Source organism: Pelodiscus sinensis, chromosome 19, assembly GCF_052426305.1.
Source record: "Pelodiscus sinensis isolate ZL-2025 chromosome 19, ASM5242630v1, whole genome shotgun sequence".
Taxonomy (NCBI): Eukaryota; Metazoa; Chordata; order Testudines; family Trionychidae; genus Pelodiscus; species Pelodiscus sinensis.
The window spans coordinates 33,046,028-33,068,679 of NC_143070.1; the positions used below are offsets into that span (position 1 = coordinate 33,046,028).

General features: G+C 50.0%; 1 protein-coding gene across 11 annotated transcripts in view; it reads left to right on the forward strand.

Annotated features, from left to right (window-relative positions):
- LOC149523089 (uncharacterized) overlaps positions 1–22,595 on the forward strand; it is a 48,517-nt gene extending 25,922 nt beyond the window's left edge. For 3 of the 11 annotated variants that reach the window (XM_089771219.1, XM_089771217.1, XM_089771216.1), the window contains 9 exons: positions 5,527–5,980; positions 7,810–7,905; positions 8,929–9,159; positions 9,383–9,405; positions 10,109–10,224; positions 10,778–10,837; positions 12,794–12,994; positions 16,774–16,875; positions 17,512–22,595. In XM_089771219.1, the coding sequence (XP_089627345.1) occupies positions 5,609–5,980; positions 7,810–7,905; positions 8,929–9,159; positions 9,383–9,405; positions 10,109–10,224; positions 10,778–10,837; positions 12,794–12,994; positions 16,774–16,875; positions 17,512–19,082 (2,772 nt within the window). In that variant the 5' untranslated portion in view covers positions 5,527–5,608 and the 3' untranslated portion in view covers positions 19,083–22,595. Of the gene's footprint in view, positions 1–5,083; positions 5,293–5,526; positions 5,981–7,809; positions 7,906–8,928; positions 9,160–9,382; positions 9,406–10,108; positions 10,225–10,777; positions 10,838–12,793; positions 12,995–16,773; positions 16,876–17,511 lie in introns of those variants that run through there. The other 8 variants (XM_089771218.1, XM_089771226.1, XM_089771221.1 and 5 more) reach the window with 8 other exon arrangements.
- Positions 22,596–22,652: the final 57 nt, after the last annotated feature.

Here is a 22,652-nt window from a genome sequence, read left to right on the forward strand (position 1 = left end):
GGGAGGGGGACAGGATGATGCTAGGAGAGGGGAAGGGCTTGGGGGGCTAGAGGGGAGAAGGGGAGGTGCTGGTATTACAGAAACCTGGTGGGATGGGATGCATGATTGGAATATTGGTATGGAAGGGTACGACTTGCTCAGGAAGGACAGACAGGGAAAAAAGGGAGGAGGGGTTGCCTTGTATATTAAAAATGTACACACTTGGACTGAAGTGGAGATGAACGTAGGAGATAGCTGTGTAGAGAGTCTCTGGGTTAAGCTAAAAGGGGTAAAAAACAAGGGTGATAGCATGCTAGGAGTCTACTACAGGCCACCTAGCCTGGTGGAAGAGGTGCATGAGGCCTTTTTTAAACAATTAACAAAACTATCCAAAGCCCAAGATTTCGTGGTGATGGGGGACTTCAACTATCCAGACATATGTTGGGAAACTAACACAGCGAGGCACAGGCTATCCAATAAGTTTCTGGACTGCATTGGAGACAACTTTCTGTTTCAGAAGGTTGAAAAAGCTACCAGAGGAGAAGCTGTTCTGGATTTGGTTTTAACAAATAGGGAGGAACTAGTTGAGAACTTGAAAGTGGAAGACAGTATAGGGGACAGTGACCACGAAATAAGAGAGTTCATGATCTTAAGGAAAGGTAGAAGGGAGACCAGCACAATTGAGGTAATGGATTTTAGAAAGGCAGATTTTGATAAGCTCAGAGAACTTGTAGGTAAGGTCCCATGGGAAGCAAGACTGAAGGGAAAAACAACTGAGGAGAGTTGGAAGTATTTCAAAGGGATGTTGTTAAGGGCCCAAAAGCAAACAATTCCGCTGTGTAGGAAAGATAGAAAATATGGCAAAAGACCAGCTTGGCTTAACAAGGAGATCTTGCATGATCTCAAAATAAAAAAGGAGTCCTATAAAAAATGGAAACTAGGACAACTAACAAAGGATGAATATAGGCAAGCAACACGGGAATGCAGGGGCAAGATTAGAAAGGCAAAGGCACAAAATGAGATCAAACTAGCTACAGGCATAAAGGGAAACAAGAAGACCTTTTATAAATACATTAAAAGCAAGAGGAAGACCAAGGACAGGGTAGGCCCACTGCTTAGTGAGGAGGGAGAAGCAGTAACAGGGAACTTGGAAATGGCGGAGATGCTCAATGACTTCTTTGTTTCGGTCTTCACCGAGAAGTCTGGAGGTGTGCCTAACATAGTGAATACAAGCAGGGAGAGGGTAAGTTTAGAAGATAGGATACACAAAGAACAAGTTAAAAATCACTTAGGAAAGTTAGATGTCAGCAAGTCACCAGGTCCTGATGAAATGCATCCCAGGATACTCAAGGAGCTGATAGAGGAGCTATCTGAGCCTTTAGCTATGATCTTTGAAAAATCATGGCAGACAGGGGAGATTCCAGAAGACTGGAAAAGGGCAAATATTGTGCCCATCTATAAAAAGGGGAATAAGAACAACCCAGGAAACTACAGACCGGTCAGTTTAACATCTGTCCCAGGGAAGATAATGGAGCAGGTAATTAAGGAAATCATATGCAAACACTTGGAAGGTAATAAAGTGATAGGGAATAGCCAGCATGGGTTTGTGAAGAACAAGTCATGCCAAACTAATCTGATAGCTTTCTTTGATAAGATAACGAGCCTTGTGGATAAGGGAGAAGCGGTGGATGTCATATACCTAGACTTTAGTAAGGCATTTGATACGGTCTCGCATGATATTATTATTGATAAACTAGGCAAATATAACTTAGATAGGGCCACGATAAGGTGGGTGCATAATTGGCTGGATAACCGTAGTCAGAGAGTTGTTGTTAACGGTTCTAAATCCTGCTGGAAAGGGATAACAAGTGGAGTTCCTCAAGGGTCTGTTTTGGGACCCGTACTGTTCAATATCTTCATCAATGATGTAGATATTGGGATAGAGAGTACGCTTATTAAGTTTGCAGATGATACCAAACTGGGTGGGGTTGCAACTTCTTTGGAGGATAGGGACATAATTCAAAATGACCTTAGCAAGTTAGAGAAATGGTCAGAGGTAAACAGGATGAGGTTTAATAAAGAGAAATGCAAAGTGCTCCACTTAGGAAGGAACAATCAGTTCCATACATACAAGATGGGAAGCGACTGTCTAGGAAGGAGCATGGCGGAAAGGGATCTAGGGGTCATAGTGGACCACAAGTTGAATAGGAGTCAACAGTGTGATGCTGTTGCAAAAAAAGCAAATATGATTCTAGGTTGTATCAACAGCTGTGTTGTAAGCAAAACTCGTGAAGTCATTCTGCCGCTCTACTCTGCACTAGTTAGGCCTCAGCTGGAGTACTGTGTCCAGTTCTGGGTGCCACATTTCAAGAAAGATGTGGAGAAATTGGAAAGAGTACAGAGAAGAGCGACAAGAATGATTAAAGGTTTAGAGAACATGACCTATGAAGCCAGGCTTCATGAACTGGGCTTGTTTAGTTTGGAAAAAAGAAGATTAAGGGGGGACATGATAGCGGTTTTCAAATATCTAAAAGGGTGTCACAAGGAGGAAGGAGAAAATTTGTTCCTCTTGGTTTCTGAGGACAGGACAAGGAGTAATGGGCTTAAAGTGCAGCAGGGGAGGTTTAGATTGGACATTAGGAAAAAATTCCTAACTGTCAGGGTGGTCAAATATTGGAATAAATTGCCAAGGGAGGTGGTGGAATCTCCCTCTCTGGAGATATTTAAGAACAGGTTAGATAGACATCTGTCAGGGATGGTCTAGACAGAGCTTGGTCTTGCCCTGAGGGCGGGGGGCTGGACTCGATGACCTCTCGAGGTCCCTTCCAGTCCTATGATTCTATGAAAGCTTGAAAAACGGGGTGGGCATGAGGAAGGCAGGGATGGAGCAAGGCATGTGTGAGGGACAGGGGCATGAGGGGAACGGTGGCAGAGGGTGGTGAGGGGGTGGGCATGAGGAGAAAAGAGAGCGACAGGGGCAGTGAGGGAAGGGAGAGGCACCAGGAGGGTGCAGGGCTAAGGAAAGGTGCAGGTGCCAACGGATTCTGGGGGTGAAGCAGAAGGGCAGATGCGTGCAGGGGAGGGACCAGCACCAGAGGAGAGAGGCAGGGCAGGTGTGTAGAGGCAGAGAGAAGGGCTGGTGGAGGGGGGCAGGTCTCAGGAAGGCTGAGGGCAGTGAGAAGGGCAGGAGTCAGGACAGCAGAGATGGATGAGGGGTTGGGGGCGGGAAGAGGCAGCAGGCACCAGGGGAGCTGATGGAGCAAGGGGTGGAGACATGGCAGCAGAGGGGAAAGGTAGAGGTTTATAAGATAGGTATTCATAACTTGGGTGCCACAGTGACACATTCAAATAAGCCACAAACTCAGTACTGGTGCACAACACAAAGGCTATGTCTACACTCGCAGCTTCTTGCGCAAGGGTTCTCGTGCAAGAAATCTTGCACAAGAAAACATCCACACTGCCATGTGCACGCTGTGCTTTTGTGCAAGAGCTCCCATGGCAGTGCGGACGCTCTCTTGCACAAGAAAGCTCCGACAGCCATTTTAGCCATAGGGCTTTCTTGCGCAAGAAATCCCTGCTGAGCGTCCACACTGCCCTCTTGCGCAAGAGGGCTTACACCTGTTAAAAAAGAGTGTAGCTCTTGTGCAAGAAGCCCTCTCTTACCACACGGTACTGTAAATTTCCTTGCACAAGAGCAGGCGGGCAGTGTGGACGCTCTGCAGATTCTTGCGCAAGAACGGCCATACTTGAGCAAGAAACCGTGAGTGTAGACATAGCCAAAATGTATTGTGCTCATGGGAAGAGAGTCTTAAAGGGAACACTTCCCCCAGCCTCTCCGCCCCCGAGGTAATATCACACACCTTGGGTTAATGCAATCGCAGGATAGTTGCATGAGGGGGGTTTGGTGAGGGCCAAATCAATCCCTATTGGTAAGAGGATGGTGGGAAAAGTCCTTGGGGGGGGGTGGTCACATGACACCTTTTATTTCCAGTCTCATGTCCATATTGCCCTGAAAGTATTACCTCCAGAGGCATGCCTAACGGGAGTTGGGGGTCAAAGTACATTTTTTAAAAAATTCTTTGGGTGCACACCCTAGTGAAATGTGCTGCACACGCCTGTCCCAATTTTACCCTTTGGCGCCTCTCTTGGTCATGCACCCACACACTCAGTTTGGCCCCAGCAGACTTTGCCTCCCCTTTAAAAAAACAAACAAACATGAGCGGGGCAGGGTGGGGGGAACCTTTTGCGGGCAGGGGCATTGAAGCGAGAGGCAAAACGAAACAAACTCCCAAAAACCTCCCACGTTGGCCCGGACGCCTCCCGTTCACCACACCCCAGGGCGGCCCAACCTAGTAGATTTTGTGGTGCAAAGAGTGGAGGGGGGGGGGCGGGGTCTAGAAAGCCAGGGCAGGCTCCCCAAGACTGGAGAGTTCCCTGAGCTGAGTTCCAGGCAGGCCAAGGGCCATGTCCGGCCCGCGGGCCGTGGGTGTCCGGCCCCTGCCTGCCAGCGCGAGCCAGGCCGCTGGGCGCATGCGCCGAGCAGGGATTCTCCGGCCCTAGAGCCAGGCTGGGTTTCCCCGCGCCCCGCCCTGGCCCAAACTGCCCCACGGGCCGGTTTGCAAGCCCCCCTCCCCCACGCGCGGTCAGTGCGGCCCCGAGCAGCCCCCGCCCCGCACGCACCGGGCCCCAGCAGCTGGTCTCAAAGTTCGACCCTGCTTGGAGCATGCGCAATAGCCGCGGCTGAGGCCGCTGCCCTCACTCTTCGCGCAGGCGCAGAAAGGGGCGGGGAACTGCTTCAGGGCTGGCGCGGGACCGGAGACACCCAACCGCTGCGCACGCGCGGTTTGAACCCCCCCCCCCCATCTGCCCCAGCAGCGGCTCTCAGGGTTCGCTCCCCCTCCCGCCCCTTTTGGAACCGCGCGCGGGCCCGTGATCCGGAGAGTGCGGGCAGTCGCGGCTACTGCGCATGCGTTCCCAAGGGGGAGCCCCGGCTGCCTCCTCAAGTGGCGAATTCTGAGGGGTCCGAGACTCACCGCGCCGCTACTTCCGCTTCCGGGCAGCTCCGGTGTTGGGGCGGGGGGGGTCCTGACACCTGCCTCTCGGCGCTTTGGGGACAACGGCCCCGGCTGCCTTCTCAGAGCCGTTACTCACCGCGCCGCTACTTCCCTTTCCGGGAAGGGGAAGGGGAGGGGGAGCGGAGGAGCAGAACGCGGCGAGGCGGCGCCGGGCGGGTAAATCGCTGCGGGGGGGGAGGGGCGCTCTTGGCGGCGCGCGTTGGCGGTTGGGGGCAACGGCTCCAACTGCCACGCGGGGGTAACGGTCGGGCGGCGCGCGGGGACAATGGTCGGTCGCTCCCCGATGCTCCCGCCAGGCTGGAGGGCGCGCAGAGGGGCTGTGAGGGGGCTGCAGAGTGTGCGGGGGAGGGGCATGAGCGTGAGGGGTGCAGAGATGGGGGGCAGGTGGCTCAGGGCCCTGGGGAGACCCTGGCGGGGGAGCGAAGCTTTGGGGGATTTGGGGGTTTTAATTCTGACTTTTTTGTATCCTCAGTGCTGGTGCCTCAGGCCCCCCCCCCGGACCTGCCCCCCCATTGGAAGTGACCCGGCCCCGGTCCCCCAGCCCAGAGGCAGCCATGGCTGCAGAGAGCCCCGTGGAAAGTGTCCGGGAGGAAGCGCCGCGTCCCGTCTGCCTGGAGGATTTCACAGCCCCTGTCGCTCTGGAGTGTGGGCACAATTCCTGCCAGGCCCCCCCCAGCCCTCAGGGCAGAGACACTGAGCAGCAGGGACCCCTCCGGCCCAACCGACGGCTGGTAAACGTGGTGGAACTAGCCAAGCCGCTGAGTTTCCAGGCAGCACAGAGAGCAAGATGGGACGGGGTGTGCGGGGAGCACCAGGAGGCTCTGAAGCTGTTCTGTGAAGAGGCTCAAACTCCCATCTGTGTGGTGTGTGACAGATCCCAGGCTCACATGATGGTGTCCTTACAGGAAGCTGCCCAGGAGTACAAGGTACCGAGTTACTTTGTCCAGTATAATGGGAAATAACATTGGGATTTAACTGAAGGCTAATTTCACTGATTGTTACCTGCCACGGCTCTTTAAAGCCTTTATGGTAGAAGAGATGCTGTAAAAAGTAAATATTTTGGCTTTGTGGCAACTTGCGTCAAGTTTTTTACAGATGTCTGTTGTGGGAAATGTGTCTCTGAGGCTGCGAATCCTGAAACCCAGCCCTCACGGATGACAGGAGGGGTTTTAACATAAGGGAAAGTGTTAACAATCAGAGAAGCAAAATACAGGACTATGTAGCAATTTAAAACCTAACAAGGTGGTTTATTAGTCATTTGATCTGAGGAAGTGGGTCTGGCCCACGAAAGCTCATCACCTAACAAACCATCTTGTTAGTCTTTAAAGTGCTACATAGTCCTGTATTTTGCTTCAGCTACACCAGAGTAACACGGCTACATTTCTATCACTAACAATCAGAGAGGTTTAGAGAAGTGTTTCTCAACCAGTGCTCTGAGTACCCTTAGGAGTACTTGACCGAAATCTGGGGGGGGGTACCTCAACACAACTGAAATTTGGAGAGAATTGAATTTTTGTTTTAAGTTTTACAATGCTTTATTATTTTTGTAATTCTTACACCCCAAAATTTCATTGCCTGCCCTGCTACAATTAAGTTATTTAAACAAAAATATGTTGCAATGGTAGAAAAAAAATTGTGTCTGAAAACTGCAGGTACTGGGGGTACTTTTTTTTTTAAAGGGGTACTTCATTAAAAAAAAAAAAAACAAGTTGAGAGCTCCTGTGATGTAAACCAGTGTTTGAAGGCCAGTCTTTGGGAGTGAGCTGCCTAAGGACTGGAGAAAAGGAGGTTACAAGCTGTTACTGATTGGCTGAAAAGCAGTAGTAATCTATCATTTGTCTTATAGACCCACAATGGAATCAGGGCTCTGCACAATGCCTAGTAAGGGACAGTCTCTGGCCTGAGCAGGTCACAATCTAGTTACACAAATGTTGGGAAGGGAAAATGGGGCAGCAATTTCCTTATGGTCACCAAGCACGTCAGTGAGTTTTGCCCAGAACCCTGCTCTCTCTAGGCTCAGTCCGAGACTACACTAAACACTAAGCTGCACTCCCCCCCTGCCTCTCTGCATCACTGAACAATGATGAAGTGTAGCCCTTAGGAGGGAAAGACGCCTTGCTACAGGCCTCAGGCCCAGCAGGGAGAGCAAATTTCCCACTGAGATGCTGAACTCCTGGGCTGCTGTATGAGGGGTTAAAGTTTGACTGGGTTGTAGCCAGAGTTCAAACTGGTTAACTGAGGAGCTAATGCTTATTGGTGCCAGTTACTGGTTAAACTCCCTGCTGTCCCTGGCAGTGCCTGCTTACCCCAGCAAGGAATGTCTGTCTGGAGCTGCTAGGAGTTCCCACCTGCCGGCAGACTTGATGCCCACCCCTGGCAGACTCCACAAGAGAGCTCTGTCCCCAAGAGAGACCATGTCTACTACTGATCCTGTCTGTCAGCGGATTTAAAAAAAACTGTAATGGATTAAATTGTAATCAGTACCTTAGTATTTTTAACCCTTTTTACCTCCCTAATCCCCACCTGCATCATTCTTTATGAAGGTGCCACCACCAATCCGTCCCCCACCCTCACAGGTGTCGTGCTGCATCCGCAGTCTCCTCCTGTCCGTTTTTCAATGGACAAAGCCATGTCCACGGCTGAGTCCCTGCCAGACAGGGACAGAGCTCCACGAAACTGGGACTATCTTAGAGACAAATATATAGGCTCCCAAAATTTCATGGATTTACCCTGGTGCTTATTTCTGTTTCTTCAGGAAAAATTGGAGGCCCATTTGAAGACTCTGAGGGAAGAGAGAGAAAAGCTGCTGGGAAGGAAAATGACAGCAGATGGGAAAAGCCAGGAGTATCTGGTAGGTGTCTGTGGTAATGAACCATGAAGGACTGGCAGTGGGCGGGCTGTGTTCGGAGGCAGACTCCTGTGTGGCCTGGTGAGGTTGGGCTTGTCTGTGTCTCTCTTGCATCATGGATTGCTGGGTTAGATCCTTGTGTAGACAAGCCCTGAGCTTCCATGTCAGTGGATGAGTTAATATCCAGCTGTCGTGGCTGTGACGTAGTGGGGGTACCTGGCTGGTTTCTATGCTGCTGGCTCTGGGGTAACCCTCACTGGCTGCCGTGGATACCGCGGCCCAGGAGGACAGGCCATGAGTCATTATGTAAAGAGGGTCTCAACTTGTCTGACCAGCCACCCCCCCATGGCGAGGGACAAAGGAAGGTGGAATGCTGCCCTGGCTGGGGGGCAGGGCTGGAGGAGAGTTAGTTAATTGCTGTCTGGGAGCATGGAGGAAGCAGCCTCAGCAACAGGCTGGGGGGTTTAGAAGCCGAGACCCCCTCCCCCATATCAAGGGGGGCTGAGGCATCCTAAACCTGCCCTGTAACCTGATGACATCTGTGCTGTGCTGTATCTTGGAGAAGCAATAAACCACCTCTATTCTACTGGCTGGTCGAGTCTGTTTGTGCCATTTCGGGGGTGCAGGAGGTGGGGGACCCCCAACGCGCCGTCACAGTGGCTTTCCCAGAAATCTTCGCCAAGGGCACAGAATGTCCCCGTGAAGGGCTGTCTGCTCACTTAGTGCATTATTACGTTTACTTCTTTTTCCTTCCTGGGTATCTGCTTTGGGTCTGAAATTCCCAGCACCCATGAATAACACAACCTGCTGCCTATGACAGCCATGGGGACATCCCTTTCAAAGGGATACAGGGCCAGAGAAGATCCTGGGAGAGATACCACTGTCTAGTACCCAAAGAGTAAACTCAAATATCACAAATATTAGGGTTTTCCAAGAAGTTCTCCCTACTGTGCACTCAGCTCCCCTTGAAAGGGCCCCGGGGCTCCATCCATGTCCCTGACCAGCCCTTTCCCTGTTTTCATACAGAAATGGACCCACGCAGAGAGGCAGATGATTGTGGCCGAGTTTCAGCAGCTGCGGCAGTTCCTGGAGGAACACGAGCGACTCCTGCTGGCCCAGCTGCAGACGCTGGATGAGGAGGTTGGGAGGCTCCAGACTGACACTGTCAGGAAACTCTCTGCACAGATTTCCCATCTCAGCGAGCGGATCAGTGAGCTGGAGGGGACGTGTCGGAAGCCAGCAAGTGAATTCCTGCAGGTGAGACTGAGGTGTAACTCCATGTGCAGTGCTGACGTGTGAGTTGTGCTTTGCAGAGTTACAGGCGCAGAGCTATTAGAGATGGCAACGCCCCATTCGTTCAGGGGGTCCATGGACCTGGGGCCAGGTCAGAGTCCCTCTTTCCATGTTTACAAAATCCCTTCTCTGAGGCCCCTGTGTGTGTCCAATGGGGCTGAGATTCTTTTCTGTCTCTTTTCTCTAGGACGTCAGAAACACCTTGACCAGGTAGGTGGCTCTCGTTCATCTCTCAGTGCACAGCGCAGGGAAAGGGCTTGGAGCTGATGTTAGCACCACATCTCCCCAGGGCTGTACAGCCTGATGTTGGATACAAATATCTCCGACTCATTTAATTCTGAAGGTCTCACCCTTGCACAATAGACTCTGGAATTCTCCATTCAGGGTGCTGTCTGACGTTAACTATTTCCTGGAGCTGTCACCTCACTGGGGACTGTCTGCCTCAGGACTGTGGGACTGGAACATGGGCCTGTCACTGCTGGGCACTAGGCACATTCAGCCCAGGGAAGCAGGGGACCAATAGTCTGTCCCACCCAAGAGCTGTTTGGAGACCTGTGTGGAAGGAGCTGGGGAGGGGGGGAGCTAGAGTCTCAGTCTAGTCCCTAGTGGGCAGATTCCTTCAGCCTTTCCCGTGGGAACCTCCTGTCCTTCAGCACCTGGAGGCCAAGGAGTGAGTTGGCCATGAAGACTCAATTCCCCTTTAGTCCCCCAGCCAGTCTCCCCAGGCCAGAGGTGAAGAACAGTAATGCGATCTTTCAGGGGAAGGTTGCACGCCCTTGGACTGTGTTGCCCCAGCTCTCAGGCTGGGAAAATTGGAGGAATTCTAACTCCAGACCTGTTAGAGCTGAGACATACTTGCCAGAACTTCTCATCAGTAAATGAAATACAGTCACATGGAATTGTTTCTGTCCAGGTATGAGATGGGGCAGTTCCAGCTGCCAGAGGAGATTTCCCCTGAACTGGAAGAACAAGTCAGAGGTTTCTCCCAGAAAACGATTGCTCTGTCAGAGACTCTGAGGGAGTTCAAAGGTACCTAGAGGGGATGGAGAAAGTGGTTCATGTATCTGAGACTATTGAATCTGGCCTCCGAAGCCAAACTTCCCCTGCCTCAATTCCCACGTGGAGAATGACAGCCCCATCACACTGCTCTCCTTAGAGACACTGAGCGAACAGACCCAACTGCTTGTAGAGAGAGCCAGGGGTTTGCAAACTCTGAACCTCCCATTCAGATATCAAAATGGCTAAAGTTACTGTGATGGCCACGTGTCCCACCACCACAGCTCCAGGTTATGATAAGAGGCAGTAAGTGAATGAGAAACCAAGTGGGAGGGGGTGAGGAGGGAAAAGTAAATCTCACTTACAGCTTGTCCCTCCTGGGACGGGTGTGAGGCTGCAGGGATGTTGGATTCATAGCTGGGAGGTGCCCAAGTGAGAGAGGAAATGAGTTTCAGACTCTTTCATGCTAAACACCTGAGTGTGTCTGTCTGGTCTCTGATACAATTGAAATGCAGAGTTCAGAGAGGGGACATGGTTATAAATAGGAGAGCTGTAATCTCACCTCCCTTATCTCTTCCCCCTCCAGACACACTGCCCTCGGCACTGGAGAGCGCAAGAGGAAAATCCCTGGGAGCTTTTAGACAAGGTGAGTTGTTTGCAGGTGGAGAGTCTTTAAAAATTCCTGTGAAAACATCATCATGGGATTGTCATTAAAATTACCAACCACACCCAGCGACCACGGCACACAGCCCTAAATCTCACCCACTGATCAGTGAGGACACCCGGGGCACTGGATTGGGGACCTGCGGACACTTGGAGAAACACTGGTCTCCGGGGTGTGATGCTAAAGGGGTGAAATTAAAGCACGCAACAGACGTCACCTGCAGGCTCAGATTTCACTGCTCAGTTTCAATATGGGGTTGGTTTCAAACCATAAGTAGGCTGAAAGGCTAAGAGAGCTGACTGGCTTCCACGGTATCAGTCTGTTCGTGGCTAGACACTGCTGGATCCCCAAGGGCTGTTCACTGTAGTGCAGGCCTGGGCAAAATACAGCCCACGGGCCGGATCAATACCACCAAGCCATCGAATCCAGCCCATAGATGCTGGGGGGGGGGAGTCATGGGCTGGTTCTGTGCTTGCCACGCCCCATCTGCTAGCTACTCATAAAGCCGAGAGGAGGGGGAAAGGATTCAGGCACTGCGTCCACCTGCAGGACAATCTCATTGGCCGGATTCTGGCCAGAAATGAAACATCACACCCCCGCCCCTCCAGCTCGTTGTTGTTCATACTCATGCATGGCCCTGCAGCCTATGCAAGGGTGCTGCCTGAGAGAGATGCTTGGCTGCTGGCCAGGAGTCACTCGGGTAAGTCTCCTAGCTAGAACTTGCCTTTGGCACCGCAACTTCTCCCTTCCCCTCCTAATCTCTGCCCCCCACTCCACATACCCAAACTGTGTCCTCCTCTTGCAGCTATGTATGCAAGAGCTCTGTGGTGAGAAACCCACAGCCCCTTATTTGTCCACTCAGCTACTTCTGTAAAGTTCCTTGAAATATTTAATGAGTAGTTGGCTAATCCAGTGCCCCAGGTCACACCTGCTTCTCTTCCCCAAACTCCCTCCCAGACCCCTCTCTCCCTCCTGCATCCCAACCCTTACCCCAAGCTTCCTTCTGCTCCCAATGCCCATCCCAGAATTAATGCACTTCCTCTATTAGTGTCATGGAAGAGTGCAACTCAACCACTTTCCAAAATCTTGGAGTGCCCCCCCCAATCAAAATGAGTTGCCCACCCCTAGTCTAGTGGCTATGGCTCAGTGAGAGCCAATAAGTCTGGCTTCAGCTTTGAGTATTTCAGACTAGAAAAGAGGCACAAATGTTTGATAGGGAAGCGGATTAGCTGCTGAAACAAATGAACGAAGAGCTTGTGGATTCTCCCATCTCTTGATGTCTTCAAATCACTGGGGGACTTTCTAGAAAATACACTGGGGGGAAACAGCTTTGTGCCTGGGTAAGTGGACTAAGTGCAGTGGCTTGTGCCACAGAGGAGGTCAGACTGCATGAATCCACAAATTTAAAAATCTCATCCTGCAAACACTCAGCACACGTGTTTAATAATATGGTCTGAATGGTCATGTTAACTTCATTTCATCTCTGTTCTGGGTCAGATGAGACAACCATAATTTGTGCTGCAAATCAATGAATAAAGACTACGGGTTTTAAATACAGCAGCCTAAATTTAATCTAGGTCCATGTTCAGGTGGGTGAATATATGGTTTATCGGAAACACTGGGTGCTGAGAACTGAATCTCATTGTTACCGGCACAGTTTTGTTGAAATTCAAGCCAGGTACGGAAAGAAATGAATATAGATTTGGGATCTAACTTGAAGGTGCTGTTTATGGAATATCAAGACTCAAACTTTTGCTCATAGTGGCAGAGTCTAGAACGGGGATCACCAGGGACGGTGTCTGGGAAGAACGGGGATCACCAGGGACGGTGTCTGGGAAGAACGGGGATCACCAGGGACAGTGTCTGGGAAGAACGGGGGTGTGGAAAGGATTAAAGCCCCTTCTGAAATGTCTGCAATTGCCCTTCTCCCCCTGCCAGGCTTCAGAACACCCATGTCTGTCTCCAGCTCAGTCCCTGGCCTGCAGAGCCAGGGACAGGAAATGGCTGTGGCAGATCTGGTGACCTTCGAGGAGGTAGCTGTGTACTTCTCTGAGGAGGAATGGACTCTGCTGGACCCGGGCCAGAGAGCCCTCCACAGGGATGTGATGCAAGAGAATTATGAGGCTGTGAGCTTTCTGGGTAAGGATTCCTGTCCCCTCGGGTATCAGAAGCTGGGTGGGCTCTGGAGCTGCTGGGTTCGGTTTGGTTGAGGCCCCTCAATGTCCTTTGCCCCCCAGTGTCAGGGGTATCAGCCCCAGTAATCTTGGCTGCTGTGAGAGACTCGCCTGCATGTCCCCTCCCAGGGGAAGCAGGTTGAGGGACATAACAATGGTGCTGCACTTCCCTCACCCCAGGTCTCCATGTACTTCCCCACTGCTTTGCCCATGTTGTGCCTTGGCCAGAGGTGTCAGTGGAAGGGGCCAGGCAGGAACGGCAGGTGGGTCTGAGTCTGGCTGCTGTTGGTGCCTGTGGGGTCCCCCTGTGCTGCACTGGCAGAGCATGGGGCTTGTCCATACCCCACGGCTAAGACGTTACTGTAGAAAGGCACAGGTTCCGTTCAGGGGCTAAGGCTCTAGGACAGGTTTATTTTCGGAGGAGCAGGGTGCTAGTGTCCCAGCTCCCCGGGCGCAGTTACAGTGAGACGTGACCCACCCCGACAAGGGTACCAGCTCAGTTAGCAACCAAAACGCTGCCCCTCAGTATGAGGCAGCTGAAATGGGAGGCTGAGAGTGATGGGTGGGAGATGAGGTGACGGGTCTGACATCAAGCTCCAGTAAGCCAGGTGATACAGGCCCAGAGGCAGGCAACAGGACAGCCTTTATCTACTGGGGGACATGTTGTGTCGGCAGCGTTATGTCCTGGGCAAGCACCCTGAGGTCCACCCAGTCCTGCCAACCATTGTCCAGAAAAGCACTGACTTTAGTGACGCTTCTGCAGTCACTGCTTTTCCGGGCAGCCCCTCCTTTTGGGTTGCTCGGCTGTTGCTGTTCCGTCAGCGCCGTCTTCCGGCTGGCATTCCCACTAAGGCAGAAGTTCCCAACAGCTCGCGCACTGGGGACCGCTCAACCCAGTCACAAACCGGTAATGTTGTATTTGCATGTTCATTATGCAAGTAATGAATTTGCAAATAGTTACCAGTCCCCCACAGATCAGAATTTGCAGATATCGACACTGAAAGAAATCACAGAAAAAATTTCTGAGTGGGGCAGATGGGCTCTGTGTAATACGCAAAAGGGAGAGGAAGCTAGCCACCAGGCCTGCATCCTGCAGGGCCGCTCAGAAATTAGTCAATTTGGAGAGAAATGGCTGGTATAGGAAACCTTCATCCTTTAGCTCCCTGCCCTGGAGCCATAAGAACATAAGAATGGCCGTACTGGGTCAGACCAAAGGTCCATCTAGCCCAGTATCCTGTCTGCCGACAGTGGCCAGCACCAGGTGCCCCAGAGAGGGTGGACCGAAGACAATGATCAAGCGATTTGTCTCCTTCCATCCCTCTCCAGCCTCTGACAAACAGAGGGCAGGGACACCAATTCTATCTCCTGGCTAATAGCCTTAGCATAGCTAAACCATAGCAGCAGCACTGCTCCTTTCTAGAAGACATACCTTTTTTCTCTTCCTCTTCTCCAAAGCACACAAGAAGCAGGAGCAGCAACACATCCCTTCACTAGGCAAAAGCTCCTAAGCTCCGTGTTCATCCAGGACCCAGCGTTCTTCCCATTTCCCCAACACTCACTGCAGAGGCAGAGACAATCAGGAGTGGGAATCATGTAGCTTTCAACCTCCATGACTTCATAAGGCAATGACGCAGCCAGGTTTTGGCCATGTGTGCTCAGCCACTATTGCTTCCGGGCTTAAAAACAGGCCTAACTTCCTCAGGCAGGCAGGACAGGTCAGCCGGCAGCCTGGCCCACTCCATAGATGGCAGGGTCTTATTGCTGACCCTGGTCCCCTGGAATTGGGGTACAGGCTCAGGGGATTCCCTGAGATCAGCACTGACCTCCCCTCACTCTTTGCAGTTAGCAGCAGGGTCCCTCTTGGGTGTAGCTGCAGGACAGTGGGGGAGGGGCACCTGAGCACATGCTGCCAGCTGTGCGTGGGCCGCTGGGACTTTCCTCAGCGGCCGCACATATTCACAGCTCACAGGGAGCGCAGGTAGAGGGGACTCCTGGTTCCAAGCAAAGCCCCTAGCACTGAATAGAAATGCACAGGGGCCAGCTGGAGTTGAATGACACACGAGCTGGTCGCATGCCCATGCCTGCTCTGAGTCATGGCGGCGTTTCCCTCCGTCTGGCCTGAAAATCCATGAGAGAGTCTGTCCGTGGGGATAAGCTTTCCAGGGCCTGTGTGTTTTGTGGATGGACCATCCCTCTGAATTTTTCACTCAGTGCGGTGGCTGGACTGGATGGAAATGACATTTTGGGTGTTTCCACCACAGTGACGATATTTGAAATATGGGTGCATGGTCAATATTCATAACTTGAGGTTCAACAGTGATGTCCACGTGCAGACAGGATAATCACAATCATCCCATCAGAATGTTCCCATTGGCACCGCACATGGCACACTTGCACAATTACAACAAAACTTGTGCTAACAGTAGTAGCGCTGTGACCTACATGGGCATATTTTAATCGTGTAACATCACGGGGGGATCTTCCTAGCACTAGATGAAGATCCGAAAAGGGGTCTGGCTGATGGTGAGAGGAATGTGCCCACGAAGTAGGAAAAATGTGAATGGTTGATTCTGTGCAGCCAAGGAGACAACGAATGGGAGGCCATGCTGGCATGAGGAAGGCTGGAATCCACATGAAGAGGCTGCTGGTGGCAGAGTAGAACCAAGGCAGCAGAAGGGGAGCTGAGCTGCAGGAACCATGCAGCTATGGCCTTGACACACCGCCCCCCGCCCTGAAGAAACAGCATAGCCAGACACTGTTATGACCAGCTACAGGAGCAGCAGCTCTTGTGAGCAGTGTCAGGGCCCACCCAACCACAGGCAGGGGTCAGGAGTGTGGAGCATAGGGAGGGTCTGAAGCAGCCAGCCAATCATTCACCACATTTCTTAGGAAACCTATTCTGCTTCCTCCTAATTCAAGTAGAGCATCCGAGCCAATGAGCAGGGTGATCTGAGCCAAGTCCCCCAGCCAGGAGCTTTGTGGAGAGAGCCCCTGGGGAGCTGCTGGGTCCTTTACATGTTCTAGTGACATGCCATGTGGCTGCTACAGTCTAAGCCCTGCCTATGGCTCTTGAGCAGCATGGGCCTGGCCTAGGGTAGGTGAGGGGATGGAACGGGCCATGAGGGAGACTTAGTTGTACCCTGGAGCTGTGGTTCTCAACCTTTTCAGACCGTGGCCCATGTTGCTCAATGCAGACCTTTCTGCAGCCCGTAAGCCAACCACCTGTGATGACAAAATGGGTGTAGAAGAGTGCAATTTGGGGGAGGAGGTTGGGCATGGGAGTGTGCTAGGAGTGGGGGTTGGTTGTGGAGGGACTGTAGGAGGGGAGTACCTGAGAGGGATAGGGATGTGGGATCTGAAAGGGAGTCACTTGTGTCCATACTTCCCACCACTCCTTGACACTGCACCCCTCCCTCACCCCCACTGCTCCCATTGACCATAATTCTGACTCACCTGCAAAATGGTCACAGACCACTAGTGGTCTATGGACCACACTTTGAAAGCCACTGCCCTCCAGGGTGCACAGAGCACTCGGTTCCCCCGGGAAATCAGCTTGGCCATTCCTCAGGCAGGGGGTGATGCACCTTTCCTGCAGGGGAGTGTGCACCAGGATCTTGTACCATCCAGTCTCTGCAAGGTGGGGAAGGAGCCTCTCTGGGTGGGTGAATCAGATCCTGGCTTTGGAATCAATAATGGCACAGACCTTAATGAACAAGATCAGCACTTGGTTAATTGCTCCCCAAGCAGGATTTCCAGTCTCGAAAACTTCTGTGATCTCCTGGGTGGAGCAAAGGGAAGATCTCCAGGTCTGTGAGGAAGGGGTGATCATCAGTGACACCCACACAGGTGAGCCATCAGCCAAACTGAGTCGGAAACCAATTTCTGTGTCCTCATAGCAGATGTCACTTGTGCATTTTCATCAAGTCTGACTGACCCTTCAGCCTGTCTTCAACTCCAAAAATTAGGTGCTCTCTGAGTGTGTCTAAACTACAGGGTTTTGTTGACAAAAGTGGACTTTTGTTGACAAAACTCTACCAGCGTCTACACTGCCGCTGAGTTCTGTCAACATAACGTGGACAGAACTCAGCAGCTTTGTCAACGGCTGTAAACCTCATTCTGCGAGGAATAATGACTTTTGTTGACAGAAGGCATTATTGAATCTACACTGTCCTTTTCGTCTACACTGTCATGTCGACAAAGCGGCTTGCTTTCTTGACAGAACTGGATGTAGTCTAGATGCTCTTTGTCTACAGAAGCTTTGTCGACAGTATCTGTTGACAGAACTTCTGTCGATAAAAGCCTGTAGTCTAGACATACCCTCTTTTGGGAAACAATTATGGGGAAGGAGGATGGGCTCAGCTCATGATTATTGACCTTTCTGGGATTATTTGGGTGTGTTTCCTCTTTTTGTTCCCTGTTCATAGTTTTCTTTTCAGCTCAGCACAGGGAATGACTCCTGTCTGGATTCTCTCTCTGTCCCAGTAGGTGATGAGAACAATGAGGAGAGTCTTCAGCAGGAAGCATTGGTGCAAATGGCTCCACATGGGATGTTACTGGGAAGATCTGAAGGGCATGTTTACCAGATACGTGAACAGGAAGAGACCTGTGAGAGTCAACATAGCCCAGAAAGGCAGCACGGAAACCATCCAGGAGAGGGACAGGGTAAATCCAGTCACAGGAGCAGAGGGGAGAAAAGAAACAAGGAAACAATTCAACAGAAAACCCCCCATCAACAATCACCCTGCACTTCCAGTGACTATAAAACTCTTATTGAACCTCAAAGAGCCCACACAGGAGAGAAACGCTTCAGCTGCTCTGACTGCGGGAGAAGCTTCAGTAAGAGATCAAACCTTGAAAGACATAAGAGAATCCACACGGGGGAGAAACTCTTTTATTGCTCTGACTGTGGGAAAAGCTTCAGTAGGCGCTCAAATCTCATAACACATCAGAGGAGCCACACAGAAGAGCCACGTTTCAACTCCTCTGATGGTGGGAAACCCTTCAATGGGAGATCAGACCTTGTTCGACATAGGGGAGAGAAATGCTTCAGCTGCTCTGACTGTGGGAGAAGCTTTAGTAAGAGATCAAACCTTGAAAGACATAAAAGAATCCACACGGGGGAGAAACGCTTCAGCTGCTCTGACTGTGGGAGAAGCTTCAGTAGGCGCTCAAATCTTGTAACACATCAGAGGAGCCACACAGGGGAGAGACCCTTCAGCTGCTCTGACTGTGGGAAACGCTTCAGTGGGCGATCAGACGTTGTTTCACATAAGAGAATCCATAGGGGAGAGAAACGCTTCAGCTGCTCTGACTGTGGGAAAAGCTTCTATGGGCGTTCACATCTTATTACTCATGTGAGAATCCACACAGGAGAGAAACCTTTCAGTTGCTCTGACTGTGGGAAAAGCTTCAATAGGCGCTCAAATCTTGTTACGCATAAGAGAGTCCACACAGGGGAGAAACCCTTCATCTGCTCTGACTGTGGAAAAAGCTTTTGTAGGAGCTCACAACTTTTTAGACATCAGAGAACCCACAAAGCAGAGCCACATTTCAAGTCCTCTGACTGTGGGAAACGCTTCAGTGAGAGATCCAATCTTGTTAGACACAGGAGAAACCATTCAGGGGAGAAACACATTTGCTCTGACTGCGGGAAAAGCTTCAGTTGGAAATCACATCTTAATCTACATAGGAGAATGCACACAGGGGAGAAATTCTTCATCTGCTCTGACTGTGGGAAAAGTTTCAGTTGGAAATCACATCTTAATATACATAGGAGAATGCACACAGGAGAAAAACCGTTTAGCTGCTCTGAGTGCGGGAAAAGCTTTACTGGGCATTCAAGTCTTATTAATCATGTGAGAGTGCACACAGGAGAGAAACCTTTCAGCTGCTCTGACTGTGGGAAGAGCTTCAGTAGGAGCTCGTATCTTGTTACACATAAGAGAATCCACACAGGGGAGAAACCCTTTGTTTGTTCCGAGTGTGGGAAAAGCTTCAGGGAGAGATCAGGCCTTGTTAAACATTCAAGAATTCACACTGTGAATATCCTTTGATTGTGGGAAAACTTTGATTTGGTATTCACATTTTAACAGTCACGAGACAATACACACAGGAGAATCATAGAATCAGTAAATCTAATAATAGAACACTAGAACTGGAAGGGACCTTGAGAAGTCATCAGCTCTAGTCCCCTGCCTTTACGGGAGGTCCAAGCACTATCTATCATCCCTGATAGAAGTCTATCTAACTTGCTCTTGGGTATCTCCAATGATGGAGATTGCACAACCTCTCTAGGCAATTTATTTCAGTATTTAACCATCCTTACAGTTAGGAAGTTTTTCCGAATGTCCATCCTAAACCTCCTTTGCTGCAATTTAAGCCCATTACTGCTTCTCCTATCATCAGAGGTCAAGGAGAACACTTTTTTCCTTCTCCTTGTTGCATCCTTTTAGGTTCTTGAAAAATGCTATCGTGTCCCTTCTTAGGATATGGCTACACTGCGGGGGAGGGGTATATCTTCTGATTCTTTTCCCAGAAGAGATTTTTCCGATATTTGGCCCATCTACATGGGGCCAAACGTCTGGAAAAAACCCTCTTTCGAAAGACCCCTTATTCCTTGTAAAACAAGGTTTGTGGGGGCTTTCAAAAGAGGGTTTTTCCCCTGACATTTGGCCCCCGTGTAGACAGGCCAAATATTGGAAAAACCCTCTTCCGGGAAAAGAATTGGAAAAAGATATGCAAATGTGAGCATGATTTGCATACCTCCTTTTGGGGAAAAAAAACTCTGCAGTGTAGCCGTACCCTCAGACTTCTCTTTTCTGACCTAAACAAACCCCAAGGTGTTCCCTTTTTGGTGATGTTTTCTAGAACTGTAATCAATGTTGATGCACTTCTCTGGACCCTCTTTTAGTTCTCTACATCTTTCTTGAAATGTGGTATCCAGAATTTGAGACAATACTCCCAACTGAGCCTAATCAGTGCGGAGCTGGGTGGAAAAATTACTTCTCATGTCTTGTACCTTTTCTGACTGCAGGAAAAGGTTCATTCAGAGCTCAGAATGATTTAGACCTAGGAGAATCCACACAGGAGAGACATCCTATAACCTAAGTTCCCTTTAAGCAGGAACTTAGGGCTGTGATGGGGAGTGATGCCTTTACTCACTGGTCTGAACCCCAGCCCAGACCTGAAGTGACTGGCACACAGCTAGCTATGCCATAGCACCAGAGCTGTCATGGCAAAGAGAGGTGCCTTTCCCCCAGGCTCCCCCTTCACAGCAGCATTTGAACTGGGGGCGAGAAAGCTGATGGAAGTCTTCTCTCCCCAATGTAGCCCTTTGGTGGCCTGTCGCTCAAACACCTCCATCCTTGGCCCACCCCAGAGATCACCCCCCCCCCCCCAGCTCATGCCCTTATCTCTCCACAGATCAAGCTTCTGTCTCAGCCCTGAGCCCATCATCCCCAGGGCCAGCCCTCACACCGCTGCTCCCCAACTCTTTGTCCCAGCCCTGAGCCTACGTCCCACAATCCAAGACCCTGAAGCCCAGCCCCACTCCTACCTCATGAACATCTCTGCATCCATATGGAGATATGTCCCCCGGAATATTGGTGCCGCTAACAAAATTGATTCTGTAACTGCGGGAAAAATAGATGAAACACTGTATAACTACCCTGGCTATGAGAAGAGTTTCAGTGAGGGGGTCAGACCTTATTAGACACAGGAGAATCCACACAGGGAGAAATCCTTCATCTGCTCTGATTGTGAGAGAACCTTCAGTGAACACTCACACCATATTGCACATCAGTTCACACAAGACAAAACCCCTATAACTGCTAAGACTGGGTGCAAAGGTTCAGTCAGGGCTGATACCTCCTTGAACATTTGTCAGGGGAGAAAGGTCAAAGCTGTAGTTCAAGCAGAGAAAGCTTTAGTCAGTGTCACACATTGTATCACATCAAAGAACCCAAATATATGAGAGACCTTATTGTAATATATTGCATCTAAAGCCTTCCTCTGTAGCCAGAATGAAGAGCAGCAGCCATTGGCTGTAAAGCTTGGAGTCACATACTCACGTTCCATCTAAATTGTGTTAAACAAGTGTAATATCAGGCTGTTAGGAAGGAGATTCTGTCCTAATGGCACCCACTGTCACCAGATAAAGAAACACATCTCCGGATGGGTAAAGAAAACATAGTTGAATAGCATTTCATCTGGCCAGAAGCTATTTATCAATAGCTGAGGCTGTGGTGTTCTCATTCTATTATTATGGTTCTCAGTTTCCTAAGGTTTGTTTGATCTCTGGTTTTTAATTGTTTCTGTCTTCTGTATAACTGTGCTAGGAGTAAATCAATTAAAGTGAAAGGATAGGATCGGTTAGGTAATTGTTACAGTATGTTTCTATTGATTAGTAAAATTAAACTAGAACTGTTAAGATAGAGCTAAGCAGCTCTCAGGTTTCACTATATAAAACTGGATCCAAAAGAAAATTAATGGGGGAACCAAGTCCCGGACATAGGTCCAAGAGCAGAGCTGCCAGACCTCAACCCTGTGCCAATAGCCGTGCTGCAACTGGAGTCCCCCAGATGGACCTGATCCTGACTGCCCATCAAGGCGAGTTCATCTTTTATTGGGAGTGGCGAACTTGGTATCCTTGGTGTGTGCATCCATTTGTGTCGTGTTAAAAAATAGAGATGAAGTAGGTTATTACTGTGTAAGGCTCTTTCAGTGGTAAAAGACCCAGGAGACCTGCAAAGTGTAAAGTTACACCTGAGCCCTAGAAACCGGTGAAGATGGGTGCCCATATTGAGAGAGTTACACCTTTGCCCTAGAAATGAGTAATGATGGATGCTCCTAGAGAGAGTGTCTACGTCTACATTGGCAAGATTTTGCGCAAAATCTTGCCACCTGTCTACACTGGCCGCGAGTACTTGTTAAAAACACTGCCGTTCTAATGTATAAAATCAGTGCTTCTTGCACAAATACTCTGATGCTCCCGCTCAGGAGTAAGTCTTCTTGCGCAACTGTTCTTGCTCAAGAGGCCAGTGTAGACAGGCATCAATTTCTTGCGCAAGAAAGCCCGATGTTTAAAATGCCCATCGGAGCTTTCTTGCGCAAGAGAGCGTCTACACTGACACGGATGCTCTTGCGCAAAAGCACATCTTTTGCACAAAGGCACATGCCAGTGTAGACGCTCTCTTACTCAAATACTCTAACGCAAAAACTCTTGCGTTAAAGAGTATTTGCACAAAATCTTGCCAATATAGACTTAGCCAGTGAGCATTTTGTGCAGGTAACACAGCCAGCAGGCTAAATGACCCAAATTAAAATGTATGCAAATGGTAATTAAGGCTATTGCTTTTAGATATCTAACAGCCATGCTAGATAAGGCTGGAGCATTGACATACAAGCCTGTAGTGTGAGAGAATTCAGTGTACATACTAATTCTATTTGGATGTTGCTTGTTAATGTTAACAATGTAACTTGAGGATGTTAATTCCCTTTTATGTCTTCATTATATTATATTTGATTGTGGAGGATTCAGTCAAGCTTAAAATCAAAGATGTAAGATACTGCAGAAAGTCGTATGACTTTATTGTCTTTGTTCCTAGTTTACCTGTGTAGACATA